At 37.6% G+C, this 15,270-nt stretch overlaps 1 protein-coding gene across 6 annotated transcripts in view; it reads right to left on the bottom strand.

The window, feature by feature from the left end:
- The window catches only part of SMYD3 (SET and MYND domain containing 3), a 377,644-nt gene that overhangs the window by 45,407 nt on the left and 316,967 nt on the right, over positions 1-15,270 (bottom strand). For 5 of the 6 annotated variants that reach the window (XR_013949131.1, XM_080586731.1, XM_080586735.1 and 2 more), the window contains exons 9-10: positions 7,424-7,511; positions 3,734-3,908 (exon numbers count right to left, since the gene is read on the bottom strand). Coding sequence is in view for 5 of the 6 variants with exons in the window: in XM_080586731.1 (XP_080442857.1) it covers positions 3,734-3,908; positions 7,424-7,511 (263 nt within the window). In the remaining variant the exon portion in view is untranslated. Of the gene's footprint in view, positions 1-1,726; positions 3,348-3,733; positions 3,909-7,423; positions 7,512-15,270 lie in introns of those variants that run through there. The other variant, XM_080586732.1, reaches the window with a different exon arrangement.

Raw genomic sequence — 15,270 nt, 5'->3', positions numbered from 1 at the left:
AGGTCTTTTTTACTTTTGGGGGGTGGGGTGGGGGTATGTATGTTAGTTTTCTAGGTACTCCAACTTGCAGAAGAAATGTAAATTCAAGTAAGGTGTCTCAGAACTAGCCAGTACTTGGGAGTCTTTTCAGCTCAGTAAAGAACCATATATCACAGCTAAAGATGAAAAAAATATATATCCTCAGTCATTGCATATATAATGTGTCTATTATAAAACACTAACCTGTAAGAGCAGAGATGTTTTTGCAAAACATATTTCAAAAAGGGGGGAAAATTAGACAAAAAGAATATCAGGCTCTTTATTGGAGAGCATTTGAAGAAGAAAAAATAGGTTGAGAGCCCCTTCCGAGAATATTAGGTTCTACAGCTATTTTTGCCATTTTAAATTTTATTTTTTTACAAAATCATGAGTCATGGAAAAGATATTGTAGCAACCATTAATTTTTAATCTACCTTTTGATTGAAGTTCACAGGCTTAGAGACTACCATCCATCATGTCTACTGATAGAATTCTAAATCAAAAATTCCTGGCTGACATTTCATTCACACAGTAAAAACTCAGCTATGTTCTCAGAATATACCCTGAGCCTTGTTGTGACCTACCTTATTTGTATGAGTAGTTTGGGGGAGTGAGAAATATTCTGAAAAAGAACATCCCAGCCACTGTTCTTAAACCCAACCCTTTGCAAAATAATCTGAAGTTGTGTTAATGGGGACTGTCTTCCCTGTTCCCTGAAACACGTCAATCACTGAAGACAGGTCAAGTAAGTCAATACTGCAGAATGTTGCTGGAAGGGATGGAGAACAGGAGGAGAGAGAAGAGCAGACAAACGATGCACATCTAACAGAAAAGTGTGATGCTCGCACCTACCCAGCTCCCTCCCATCCAGAAGCAGAACAGCCACATCAGCACAAGCCCTGTGTCGGTGCTAACTCAGCAGAGGGAGGTTGGAGGGGGAAAGATGTGCAAGGCTGCCTGGGGGAAAAGACAACAGTGCTTCTGCACAACTCTCTCTATGGGGTGAAAGGAAGGAATTTCCTCTCCTTAATGCTAGAGCCCTCCAGTAACTCCTCATGCTGCAGCACAGGAGATGAAGGGCTGCTAATTAAAACATCCCGTCTGAGAATTAGTGGGACTTGCACACTACCTTTAAGTTCAGCCAGAGCTTATGAGCAGTGCAGAAAAGAAGGAGAGGTGTCTGTCCTCTCTGCACCAGAATCTCCCCAGACCTGATGCCACAGATGCCCAGAGAGGCAGCACACCTTCACCCCATCAGCTCTGCTTCACGAACCCAGAAGACCCATGGTGTCACTTTGCTACTACATTTCTCTCTAGTTCTCATGTCTCTGAGGACATTGAGCAGAGTTTTATAACAGATGCATACTGCCACTGTTTGCAGTATGAGCACCGGATACTCGAGATAAAGGGAAAAGAAAAACAATAAAACCCCCAAACCAAATCCCCAGAACATAAATGACTTCTTTGCAATTTAGGGGGTCCTTCCCTAGAGGTAACCTAAGAGAAGTCTGCTAAGGTCAGTGTCTCTTAATCTGAGTCTTCATAAGCAGCAGTCAGCCTAGAGTGTGAATGTGCTGAGACATGACAAAACCATGTAACACCTCTTGCTGATATTCTGTTATTTTGTGGTTAGAGGATTTTTGAAAGGAAGTTTATTTTAGCAAGCTGCTGAGTGTTGACTCTGATGTGGGGCAGCTTTCACTTAGGCAAATGCCTCAGCTTTTGTTAAGGCTCTTGGACAGACAGACAATTACTGTGACATTTACAAGAAAAGCTGTGTAGATACACTTGGCTTAGAATATTCAGTGAAAGTACATGTCATAGGTTTTAACAAATAATGGACAATTATGGTTCAGCACAAAAAGACGAGGCAACTTTTCGTTTTGATAGCCATGTATATGCCTAAACAATGTTCCTCATAAAATGTCATTGTCACTACCTAAAATACAGAGGTAGGTATTCAGTATGACAAACCAGTTTTATGCAGTTTAACCATCTGTCTCCACCAGTTAATGAAGTGGATGATTCGGAAAAAAAATCAGCAACCATCACAATGAAAGCATGCATTACGATACAAGGCGTCACACAGCACTGAAAATCAACCCTGCTGCTAAAGAAATGGAAAATGAACAATAAACACATTACCTGAAATTAAAATTGTTTTTGACCAATTCTCCTGAGCTTTAAAGTTTTAACAATGATTTCCTATTTATATGGACTTCTAGAAATCTCAGGTGATACCCTGTGGAGAGCACCATGAATATTTTTTCCAGAGTTGAGGAAAGGAAAATAGATAGCTATAATGGAACTGCAGGAGCAGCCAAGCAGTAGATTGATTCAACAGGAGAAATTCAATGCATCCCAAAAGATTTCCTAGGATTTGCTATCCTGCTGCTTAGGGCGCAATTTGTTGTAATGAGAAACTGAGGATTTTGTTTCAGGTTTGTCAAAGCTTGTGGTGATGACTTTAGGGTATAAAGAGAAAACTAAAAGTGAAAATCTCTCTTAAATAATGCTTTTAGATGAAGGGAGAATAAGGACAAGTTCTTCAAGGTGCAAAAATGGTCAAGTGTCTCATGCAAATAGCATTCCCTAAGAGATACTAATTCGATGCACAAAGTCAAACCCTTTCCTTCATCTCCAAACTTCTGCATTAACAGCTTGAAAACTACAGTACACTTCAGTAGGCAAAACAGAGAAACCTTTATTAAATTATCCGGTAAAACTGCGCTTGGTTTCACTGCACTCTGCTCTCTTAAATGTCTGTAGAAAAATCCTCAGTGTTCGTTTTGAAGAACTGAGTTAACAAGCTATAAAATAAAAAACAAGTGTTTTTCTTATATATATATTTTTTTTTAAATAAGGGAACACTTAAACAGGCAGGCTACTCTGCTCATCTGGAGCGTGCCACATGGTAGAAGGCTGGCAGGAAGCATGTACTGCTGCAGTACTACATTAGCCCTGTTTAAAAGGTTAAGTGGGACACGCATGATGTGAATTTCACCCTGAAGAAATGTGAGAATTTGTAGGCACTCATGGCCTTGTGTATGAGAAGTAATAGTGGCTATGAGCACACAGCTTCTTGCAGCACTGGTGGAGCAGAGCACATGCAGATTTCTTACTAATTACATTATGGTGAAGGCTCTGAAACACTGTGCTGTTTCTCAACTACTGCCCAGAGTTTCATTCAGAAACAGGCTGCCAGATGAAATTTCCTCAGGCAAAATAATGCATGCTGATGGAAGCCTGGTTTGATTAGGGAAAATATGTAAAATGTGAAATGTTGATATTCACAGCAGCACACATTGTTGTACGTGGTGTAGCAAAACCTAAGAAATGGATACTCTGACAAATAGCTTCCCAAGAACGAACATTCATGCATGAATGACATTATATCCATGACATTATATATGAAGATTCAGCACAGGTTTACATTTAGTTACAAATTAAATATCCAGAATCCAAAGACTTGCATCACAGAGCTTTTAAAACAGGGCAAACAGACCAAAGCAGGAAACACCTGCCCTATCTCCAGTAAATGACCAAAGTTACATTACAGATCCAAGCTCCAATCAATTTCAAGGGATCTTCTACAGCATCCTTACGTACCAAAGAAAGGCCATCAGACTCAGAAAAACCCTATTTGCATGCAATTAGACGCCCCCTGATACACATGCCCATCTTTGAAAACAGTTGAACCCACTGCATCTCTTACCTGTATGGTCCTAGAGTCCTGCTGCCATAACACAAAGCTTGTTCCCAGGCTTCAAGGTTGATGCAGGCATCCATGGCGCAGTCGAGCATTTTCAGCTGGTAGATATTTGTGTCTGGAAGAGGACCCGTGTCGCTGCTCAAGAGACTCTGACATCTTGCCAGAACCTGCTCCCACTCTGTTATTGGCCTTAGTTAAAGAAATATCTTTAACCAAACAAAAATACAAATCCTAAATGTTGTTGGGAAGGAGTGGGAGCTACAGGGCATTAAGATTAAAAAAGCTGCCATCACTCCAGACTGCTTCAATTCTTGAAAACATACTTGAACTCATAAGTGGAAAGCTTAGGTAACTATGCTTTGTTTATACTTAGCAGAATAACTGCTAAAGGCAGTATTTCAAGAATAAGAGGTAAAAGAAAAAAGACAAAATGAAAGGATATTTTAATATCTAACAAACTAAAAATGTTACATTTTTTTAGCTTCTGAAAAATTATTATTTACTTAAGATACTTCTCAAAATCTTACACCCAACAGCAAGAACCCATGGAAATGTGTCTTCACAAAATGTTTCAGCAGCTAAAAAAAGAAATTTATTTTTCTATGTACTAAAATAATGACACATACTTTCAAGCTGCCCAAGATTTTTTTTTAATTATCATAAATTAGGACCTTTCTTGCAATTAATTAATTTTCTTTCTCCTTGAAACGGTTGTAAAGAGCACTGTGTTTTTTGTTGTTGTTGTCTGTTTTTTTTTTTTCCCCATGTATTGATGCAAGCTTCACAAATAGCAAAGAAAAGCATCACAGTTATGATGTCTGACTGTAGTTCAGGTTTAAGGATCTTGGCAGTAAAGATGATTTTTACATCCAATGCTATAAGTTTTTTGTGTTTGGCAGAGAATAAGCTGGGGCTTGCATTCACTTCAGTTGGATGTTCCTGATCACAAACCACTTATTTTCATTACATGTTAAACTGGTTTAGCCTCTCTACAGACCAGCTTCTCCTCTTGCTGACCACAGCTAAGACGAACACTAATATTTCCAGATTTAAATAGGTAATCAGTTTAAACAGTTTAACAGTTTAACCAAGCAGTTTAAACACTAAAAATGTTACCATACACACCAGTAAGAACGAATCAAGCAAGCAACAGAAGAATTATAGTAAGAGACGTAATAACACTGCTTCTCTCATGGTCCTTTCTATACAATCAACTCAAGGACGTTCAGCAATTATCTTCATGACATTACTGAAAACGTTATTCACCCCAATGCAGCAATGGATTTAAGTGTGCAATGATAACCCTGTAATGAAGTAATTAGTCCTTCCTGAACACAGGAATATTTACATACTTAAATTTAAGAATGTGACCACTCTGCGGCTGGGCCAGAATTTATAGCATGGTTGTTACAAGGCTAAACTAATTATTTGTGAACTGCTCTCATGCCCTTGGATTGAAAGAACCATACAAGGGAAGGAATGTGTTATTATAAAATTGCACCTTAACCTCTATATCTCTGGCAAACATCCATGTATTCTTTACAACTGATTAAGGACAGACAAACAGAAGAATGATGGATAGCATTTCCATCTGATACAATTTTTGTAGTAAGTATGAAGCACTGACTACAGCACTAAAGATTACCATTTTAGCTGATGCATAGTAGTACTCCGCTTTTATTTACATTATGTTACTTTGTTCATTCACTAGCATCTAATAGCAAAACCTGTTGGGACCAAACTTCCATGTACACAAACTGCAAACTAGAGAACTCACTATCAGCTGCAACAGGACAAAAGTGAAGCTGGCTGTCCTACATCTAGTCCCAAGACTAGAGGTGCAGCCTTCAAGCAGCTCTGCTGCTGTTGTGTAGCGCACAATAATCCCCTCACACTTGGCTTTAGCATCTCAATTTTTATGCTTAAACTAGAATTTGGTTCTGCGACAGTCTGCACACACATAATGTTTCAAGTTCTCTTAACTGCAGATTTAGCATTACAGCACTGTATCAGTTACAGTCAGTAGATCAGATTTTGGGAGTCACTAACTTTCTAAACTGTGCACGCTACTCATTTAATTTGCTAGAAAAACACATTTTCAGAAACTACTGAGTATGTGTCTCAGTAAGCAAGGAAGGTTTCTGTTCATTCTTGGCAAATGGGCAAATGTCAAGCCCCCTCCTCAGGTACTACATTCACCAATTCATGACAATTAGCACTGGTACAGCACTGTGCTGCAATTGAAGGAAAAGATGTCACATTTCAAATTGCCTAAATCTGAGAACAGAAGCTGAATAGACAGCAGTGACATTTTCTTCAATCAGTCCCAATACCTTCTACTACAGTGCATTTGATTCATTTTTAAATATCAGTGAAATTAGCAAACTTAATTAAAGATCCTAGCAAAATTCAGTAGGTGCAATTTCTCCTGCATTTAAATATAGGGACATTAAATTGCATGAGTATTTTGGCTCCATACATTTGGTACCAACATGATTGCAGCTGTATATTGCATATTTACAATTTAATATTCAGGTTAAAACATGGGCCCTGAACTACAGCTGAATGCCTGAAGATTCAGTATTGCACATTTCAAGCTAGTGACTACAAAGGACTTTAAACCAGACTACAAACTATATGAGTGTTAAAGTTAGATAAGTATTTTCCTTAACAACAGTGCTTTTGCTAACAAACTGAATCTGTCTGGGTTAGAAAGTAAGGGGTTTTTTTAATTATTATTACTTTTGTTACAGAAAAAAACGTGATTACAGGTTTCCAGTCTGGAATATCATTATGCAAACTTGTTTTTTTATGCTGCTGAAAAGGAATACTGGAAGATTTCATTTTCTCTAGCTCCAGATACAGCCTAGGTTTTGGAAAACAGTAAGGCATCTTGCTACAATATGATGAAATTCATGGTCAGTGAAATATCACTCAACAGATGAAGACAAGAGATGGATCAATGTGGCCATGCTCTTACAGTAAAAATCTCCACTTCTCTTATACTTGTCTTTTTTTTCAGTTGTTGATGTTTAGTAGTGTTTTAATTGGATTGAATGTCTACATGATGGCCATTAGGCTCCATTCCTGTTTATTAGTGCAAGATTATCCCATTCGATTTGCTTAATTATCAATTATTGTTATATATTATTATAACTTACAGTGATTCCATAATGCTTGCAGTTACCCTGACTGTAATTATGCCCTAGTTATTGCCAATGCTGTGCAAGGAGTGAGAACCTAGATTGTTCATAAAGGAACTAACGGGACAAAGAATTTAACAGCATTTCAGCTTGAAGTGCTGAAATTTCGAAGTGGATTTATACGAAGTGGTATACTGCGATGGCAGAAGTCTAAAACTGAGCCAAAATATTGCTTCTTCATCCCAGGTACCTGCTATGCCTTACCACGAAGCAGTTCAGTCCAAGTAATCAGAGGCTCTAATATCACAATTAGGAATATTACATGTTTTAAATGTACTCACATCAAATAGAATCATAGAATCATTTAGGTTTGAAAAGACCTCCTCTAAGATCATCAAATCCAAACAATGAATTACAATTATTTTTAAAACAACACAAGAATGGAAACTTTTAGGAAAAAAATCGCAAAAGATGAACTGCTTTACTAAAGGGCTGTCTGGATTCTGCTCACAACTGAATGACAGTCTGTTGCCTGTCACTGAAAGGATACCTTCTTTTGATTTCGGATATCTCACTTCATTTACAGCATCTTTGACTTCTTTCCAGGCACACTCTTCACCTGCCAATTTCTCAGCATCCTGGTTAAAGGGAACAAAAGCATTTGATTAGAAAGACAGTAAAACTGAGAGTATGCAGTAATGATGAAAAACTATCTTAAAAGATCTCACTGACAGAAGCGAGTTGTGGGGATTTTATCACTATTTTTTGGGAATGCACAAAAATTAATTTCACTTGATGTTCATACTCACCCTGTATTTGAAAATAAATGAGAAGATATCAAGGAAAATGAATACAGACATGGAAATATTAAATACTCCAACCAGATACTAGATTTTATAACAAGAACTACGATCATTTGGAAAAGATAACCAGTGGCATGTGAATTTTACTATCAAAAATGCATGAATAAGATCAAATTCCCTCAAAGAACTGCTACCTAATATTTCACAGACCCTTAATTGCAATGTAGAAAGGGTTTCACATATAATTTTGTGCTGATTATAGAGACTTTACAAGCAGAGGGAACCTACCTTCACTCATTACAGTTGTAAGCATGAGCTTACGGGAAATGTCTGCTACTCAGAAAAAGCTGAACTTTGGTTTTATTTTATAATTCATTGTTATTTCTTCCCTATTACAACAGTTATATTGTCCTATCACTTTGTCATAATAAACAAGGCAAAAATGATTAATGGTTACAGCAGTAAGGGAAATAGTTTCTCTTTCCAGCTCTCTAGCAGGGACTAACTGCACCTTAGGCAAACCACTTGGAACAAATTTATTAAAGCATCTACAGACACAGCTAAGCATCTTGAGGGACTTCCAAAAGCATCTAGATATTCAATTTCCATTGCTGCAAGCACTTAAATACCTTTAAAAATCTGGCCTTTAAGACACTGCAGTTCATTATCTCTCTCCTTACAAAAGGCTCTGCTACTCTCAAAAGACTGTTGTAAGTGCAAATTCTTTCAGAAATACTTTAAATACAGTTCTCAAAGATCTCTTCAACAGGGATGGAGGCCTGGAGATTAACAGAGAAAGTGTGTTTGAATCTAACCAACCACTCTATAGCCAACAGATGCTCACTGTGTATATCACAGCACTACCTCTATTAAAAAGCTTGTAAGCTCTATCTGTCTGGAACAGCATAATTTTCTTACTCTACTGCTCCTTATTTACCATAAATTCAAATCAGGAAATATTTACAGTGAGAATCAGCACTCACTTTCACATTTAATTTGCAGTTTTGTCTTTCCATCTGCTCCATGAAACAGCAGACCTCTGTGCATTCCTGGGATGATTAAATCAAGATTGGTATCAGCTGCCCCACTTATCTGTAGGATACAGATTACAAGGAGGGCAGCCTGAACCCACTACAGTTGGTGCATGCACTTCCCACACAATTAGTTCTCCAATCAAAAAGTTCACCTGGAAATAATTTTATGCATAGCTGAATTTACCACCAAAAGACATAAGGTGAATGTCAGGAGAAACAAGCTTATGTTGTAGACATTTTATCAGCACAATTAATGGACATACCCAGCCCTATTACAGCTTTGCAAGAGACTGACACCAAATCTGTCAGCTTCAGCATAACCTCTCCCAGTTTTTGTGGGAGTACATCAATTTCTGAATTCAGCCTGCTAACCTGCAACAATCCAATTCTAAAACACCTTTGTAGATCAAGTGCTGCTCGCTGATAGATCTGAAACATAAATCTGGCCTGTTAGATATTAATAATGACTTCTGTGAAATTTTAGGTTTAAGGAGCTTTGTGAAAAAGAAAAATTCTTTTAAGCCCAAGTACAATTCTCAGTCTTTTTGTAGCACACAGTAAGCCTTACAACTAAAAACTCAGAAATAGGGAAATTGGGACTGATTTGTAATTGAAAGAAAAAAACCTACTCGACAAGTTACAAGCCAATGACTGATGTGAAGCACCATTAGGACTCACTTTGCTCACAGTGGGACTGATGGATGAAATCAGGTTACAGTGTCCATTAACATAACTCTTTTGAGTTGCTTTTCCTTGTCTTCTAGAATTTCATTAACAATACCAAGCAGTCCAAGTTTGGGGTTTCCTCTAACCTTTGCACTAGTGCATACGGTTAAATCATCACTGGCTTCACGTCTAGGTAAAGGATAGGGAGTGTCAGATGGACAAATAACCTCAAAACCCCCTCAGGAGTCATGGTCTTTATCCCTTTTGTAAGAGACTTAAGGATGGAAGGAGCTGGGCATCATGCCCAGCTCTGGGAATGATTTCAGTCCCGGGTTTCAATGATATGTTTTCTGTTTTCAAAATGAGGTATTTTGGGGACTGACTTACATAACAACAAGCAAAGGCCTGGTCAGCTCACCCTTTTACACTGTTCTCCATCAGGTTTTCATATGCCAGAGAGGTTCTGTCCTCTCCTAAACATTCTTGTTCAAGGTGCAGTGGCTGCTCCTAAACAGGTAGCTGAGCAGGGGCTGCAAAACCACCAGGAAGGCTTGTCACTGAGCACACTTCTGCCTCCCAGCCTAATAAGCTTTATCCAAGTAACTTGTTTCTCTCCTTTGGACAATGCTTTGAAAGTCATGGCCACGTGGTATGACTAAGCCAGCTAAAAATACAAAGCTGCCTTGGAGTTGGAATTATGGAAATAATTGAAGTGATTAATAGTTATGCCAAACTGTTTAATTTAATCTAAGAGCGTGGCAGTAACAGCTATTGAGATTTAGCTTTCCACAGACCAACACCCATTGAAAGCACCTCTTTTCAGAACACGTTCCCAGTCAAACCCCCAGGTGTGCAGAGCTGCCAACAATAAAGGAAAACAAGTTTTTGTCATCTGTAGAAAAGGAGACCCTAGCTGAAGAAAAGAAAGAGGCTTTTGAATAAGAGGAAAGAGTTAGCAATGCTGTGCCTAATTAATTTCCTTATTTCTAACATCAACACTAAACTGAAGAATCTGTTCTACAAAACAAGAAAATATTTGTCTTAGACTAAAAAAAATAATTAGACTTATTAATAACCTAGTCACAGAAATGCATGACAAACTTATGATGGCATGCTTTACAATTCTTTTCACACACTGAGGTGTGCTGGAGAAAACTGAGAGTAGAAGTGTTGAAGGCTCATGGGAAGAGCAGAAAAGACAGCTGCAATACACGCTTTTCCACAGTAAGAGCATAACCCCGTGACTCTCTTAATAACATAGGTACAATCCATTGGAGGCAGAAGTATCACAGGATGTGCTAGCTGAATCCACAATCTAAGGCACAGAGAAAGACAAAATTGATGCTGTGACTTATTCTGAGCAAATTATTGCAGACAGAAGATGATTCCAGCACCTGTTTTCTACTTCCTCCAAGCATTTGCTGGGGAAATTTGTCTATTAAAAGGTGAGTTAAAATGTAATAGTAACATTTCAATTCCCTCTCTTCATTCTTCCAGTACTGCAACAGGTGCTTCTACAGCTTTCCTGATGAAACACGGCTGGGAATTTGTCATCTTAATACTGACGCTTTCTGAAAATCTGCATTAATTACCTATACCTTGGATTAACTATCCCAGACTGCATAGAGCAGTGCTTCTAAAACCTTTAGGCAAACCAATTTCCAGTTATATTTGGTTCTTCTAGTAAAATAAACTATAACCTAAACTCTTCCCATCTGACACCTACCAATAGGAGGGTGCTGTGTGCCTTTCACATCTTTTTGAATGTAGTTTGGGTGCATTAAACACAAAGGCTCACCTACAAAATTGGACCAGACAAAATTCCACCCTTAAAATCTACTTGACTCTTCAGAATGGGCAGATGAAAAAATATTCTGTACAGGAAAATTCTACTACCCTAAAGAACCATTTTTCCTTTCTTAAATGTGACAATGGTTTAACTGCATAAAGGATTCAAGAAAAATATTAATATTTAAATATTTGCTTGAATATCATAATTTCTACAGCTTCTAGATGAAAATAACATTGGTTGTTATTTTTCTTTCAGCGTGTATCCAGCTTTCTTATCCAATTATCCTCTTGACTTTTAAATTTGTAGATACTCATTATGATATGTATTTCAGGAGCCTGAGAAAACACACGAGCAGCTCTGTCCAACACGTTCTGAAAATGCTCATGAAAATAGTCTGTGATACACAAGACATCACTACATGTCAATACTTGCTTTAAATACTACGCGGTTTTCCACAGTTTAGGTTCCATTGGTGACACTTATAAAAATGAAACAATAACAACAAAAGAGTGAAATAAGAAAACTAGAGTATATCAGATGAAGAATATAATCTATTTGCATGGTGATCAAACTTTAAAAGTTCTACAGTTCTGGCATTAAGTGATAGGAAGATTTATGATAAAAGCAGCATCTCCTGAAGCAGTTAGATATATCAGTCACCACAGAAATAAGCTTTTGAAAATGATTCACCTCTTCCATTCCCTCCTATTCCTTTGCTTCCACATTGTTTGTAAGAACTAGCTCTTTCCCTATCCGTTTTGGTATTCTGGTGTCCTGAACACATCCCATCCTTAACTGACCTCTCCTTAGAAGGAAGCAAAATCTTCAAAGTACAGATAAATGATTCTCATTCCTTCCTGTTTACTCCACTCTTCTTTCCCTGACTATTTCTCCATTTCTCATACTTCTTAAAAGTTTACCCTACCTATTCATTTCAAGCACTACTGCTTTTGCACCAAACATTAGCAGTCACTGATATTTGCTATCCCAATATTTAAAATGCTGACTGTTAAAACATTCCCATGTGGACACCCTCAGGGAGAAGACATGTCTTCTCACCAAAGCAAGCATAGCCAATGAATCAGCATCATTGTCTCTTCTGCACAAATGTGCTCCTGCAGCCCCACCATTGCTCTTCAGAGATGTTTTTCATCTCTGAGTCTCTTTACAATGAAAGGGTTGATTAAGAGCTAGTCCTCCTTTCATACTTAGGCTACAGCATAGAAATAGGAAATGGATTTTCTCTCCTCTCTACAAGGTTCTTCTTTCTCCTTGTCACAGATAGAGGTAGAGAAACAAACCAGAAATTTGCCATGGAGAGAAACCATGAAACTCTCCCTGCCTCCGTCTGTAAGGGAGAAGTGGTGAAATGAAACTCCACACAATAAGTAACTCCTACATCTCTCTTTCTCCTTCCCATCCTTTCTCTAGAAGAAGTAGGTCCAAGGACAGCTGGTGTTCAGTTGCCTAGTCCCATTCAGGTAGAAATGAGCAAAGCTATGTAAGGTCTAAAGTCTTCCATGGCCAGGATCTTCTCTTCTAAACACACAAATGAAATACACGTGTGCAATGTAAACACCAGTGAATGTCAGTTTCACAATAGTAAAAGCCTATAACTACAGTTCAAACAAAAATTATGGATTTAATATGAAATATTATTGGGTATATTTTTGCAAGACAAAAATCACACTAAATGATGATAATGGTTCCTTCTGGCCACAAAATCTATGACTATATAATGATAATCCTGTGAGGCAGCACCATGTAATTCTGTTCCTGCTCTCTTTTTGTGGAAGCTTTAAAAATATTTTTAAAAAGGAAGTGTTTTGGAATTTAATATTTTAACAGCTTAAAAGCTATGGATACCTGAAATATGTGAACATTTCACAATAAAGTGTTGACCACAACTTTATGATTTGCTTAATTTCTAAAAATTTCAGTGGCAAGTACAGATGTGCACCTGGAAGAACAATTTTGACCAACCCAATGGGTTCAAATTAAAAGAGTTTTTCTTAGGTTTTGATTGAAGAAGGTGTCAGAAGAGTTCAGACATTTAAAAAATGGCATGACATTTCAAAATAGATCTCTAATACATTATGCTCTGAAAGCATAAATAACAATTTTCTGTTTCTAATTCTATTTAATTTTGCAGCAACCACTGAAAGCGTGCTTCTAGTAACTCAGTAACTCACTATTTTATACATGGTGGCCAGAGGAAAGCATTAATTGAGAAGATATTGCAGATCCTGTTGCAGATCTCACAAAGGCTGTGGTTTATTGAATCCTAAAGCTTTGGTTTTTTTCCCTCACTTTCAGTCTTGAAAATGACCATGTTATGAACTATGTGTATATGAAATGGGCAGTACACAGAGCCCTGGACTAATGAACTGTTGTGACCCAGATTCACCTGTGACTTCTAAAGATTCGAATGTTCCCCTGCCCTGCCCCATGAAAATAATAAGACCAGCTTCATAAGTGCCAGTTCAGCTATCCTGTCCAGCCTGCACAAGGTTATCCTCCTCAAAAGCTGAGCATACAGCTCAGCTCTGCCATACAGCTGTGAAGAGGGTGACAATTGCGATTCCAAGGCTAACCTGTCTGCAGAAGAAAAGCAGTGTTACATTCTGTGTAAGGCTACTAGGAAGGGGTGAACCCTGCCTCTGAACAAACTCAGTTTGTACTTCTTATTTTTGAATTCTGAACGTAAACAAGACACATCACATGCATGCCATATTGCAGTTGTGCAGTACATTGTGAGACAGACTGCATTACCTCATGTAATTGATATCGGCTGTTCATATAGCACTTATCTTCATGGATTACTGACTTTGGTGTCTGGAATGGCAAAAGAACTACACAGGCTAGTAATGTTCTAAATTGTACTGGAATATTTAAGTCATTCACACCATTTACGTTTAAGCACACTACTTAGGCAATCAAATCAAGATGAGAGTTCCTCTAAACCCTGTGTACAATCAGTGGAAAAAAACAAGTACCTTCAGATAGTTGTATGAATATAATTTCCTTAACATTATCTAACTTAACTACAACATTATAGTGTTTCCTTGGAAACTTAAAATAAGACATCAAGAACAACTGTGGAAAATTTATTGCAATAGAATGCTTTTAATAAAGAGAAAATTAAGATAAACAAATCCAGTTTAATCTAACAAAATTAAATGGGACTCAGACAAATTTATCCCATAAACACCTTGAAGTTAATAAAGTTTTAAAGTATAAGGTTACAGAGGAGGAAAGAGTTCTCTGCCTCTTCCAGTTGCAAGTCCAATATGTCAGACTCACAGTTCTGCACACATAAAAAAATTGCATTACTTTCAGACTCAGACTCCACTCTTATCCACTGCAACCCACTTCTGTTCATTTCTGTGATTTATTTTTGGACACACACATTTTTAAACAGCATTTTTGAAGACTACTGCATCTGTATTTTTTATGTTACAGAGGCAGTAAAATCACATCCCTCCTCCTATTGACTCCCCTGCTTGTAGACTCAATGATCACATTAGCCTTCTTTGCCAGAGAAAAACACAACATTTTTCATTTCTGTTCAGATACCCGTACCGAGATTCATCAGACCAAAGGCACACATTTGGACTAGCCTTCAGTTTAGAGGCACTCTCATGGTGAAAGCAGTATTATTCTAAAACAAACTTCAAAAACACATTAGATGAATAGCAGTTAAAGAGTGTCCTTTTTTTCTCCATTTTATCCATAAAAGAAGGCTAGAGTAACTAGCTCAGATGCTGATGTTTACACTGCAGCTGTCTGAAGTTTGGTGAAATAAATCACAGTTGCAGATCTCCATTTCAGATGTGGAACGTGTTCTACCTTTACAGTGGTGGTGTATTTTATTTCAACAGGTCTAATTTACTAAGCAATTCCAGTTACTCTGTATGATTTACCTGTCCTCATAAATGTTTATTATTCTCTCAGTCTTTGTCATCCACAAATTTTATTGGCAATGATTTTGCAATTACTTCCAATTCATTCATGAAAATGCTGGGTACTGTAGAAACAGGGTCATTATGGACACACTCTGAAGCTATTTGGTAAGCATTATATATAACTGATGATTATGGTG

The sequence above is a fragment of the Anser brachyrhynchus genome (assembly GCF_964034855.1).
Source record: "Anser brachyrhynchus genome assembly, chromosome: 3".
NCBI classification, from domain to species: domain Eukaryota; kingdom Metazoa; phylum Chordata; class Aves; order Anseriformes; family Anatidae; genus Anser; species Anser brachyrhynchus.
The sequence above is the reverse complement of the archived record's forward strand: the minus strand, read 5'-3'. Positions and strand labels throughout refer to the sequence as shown.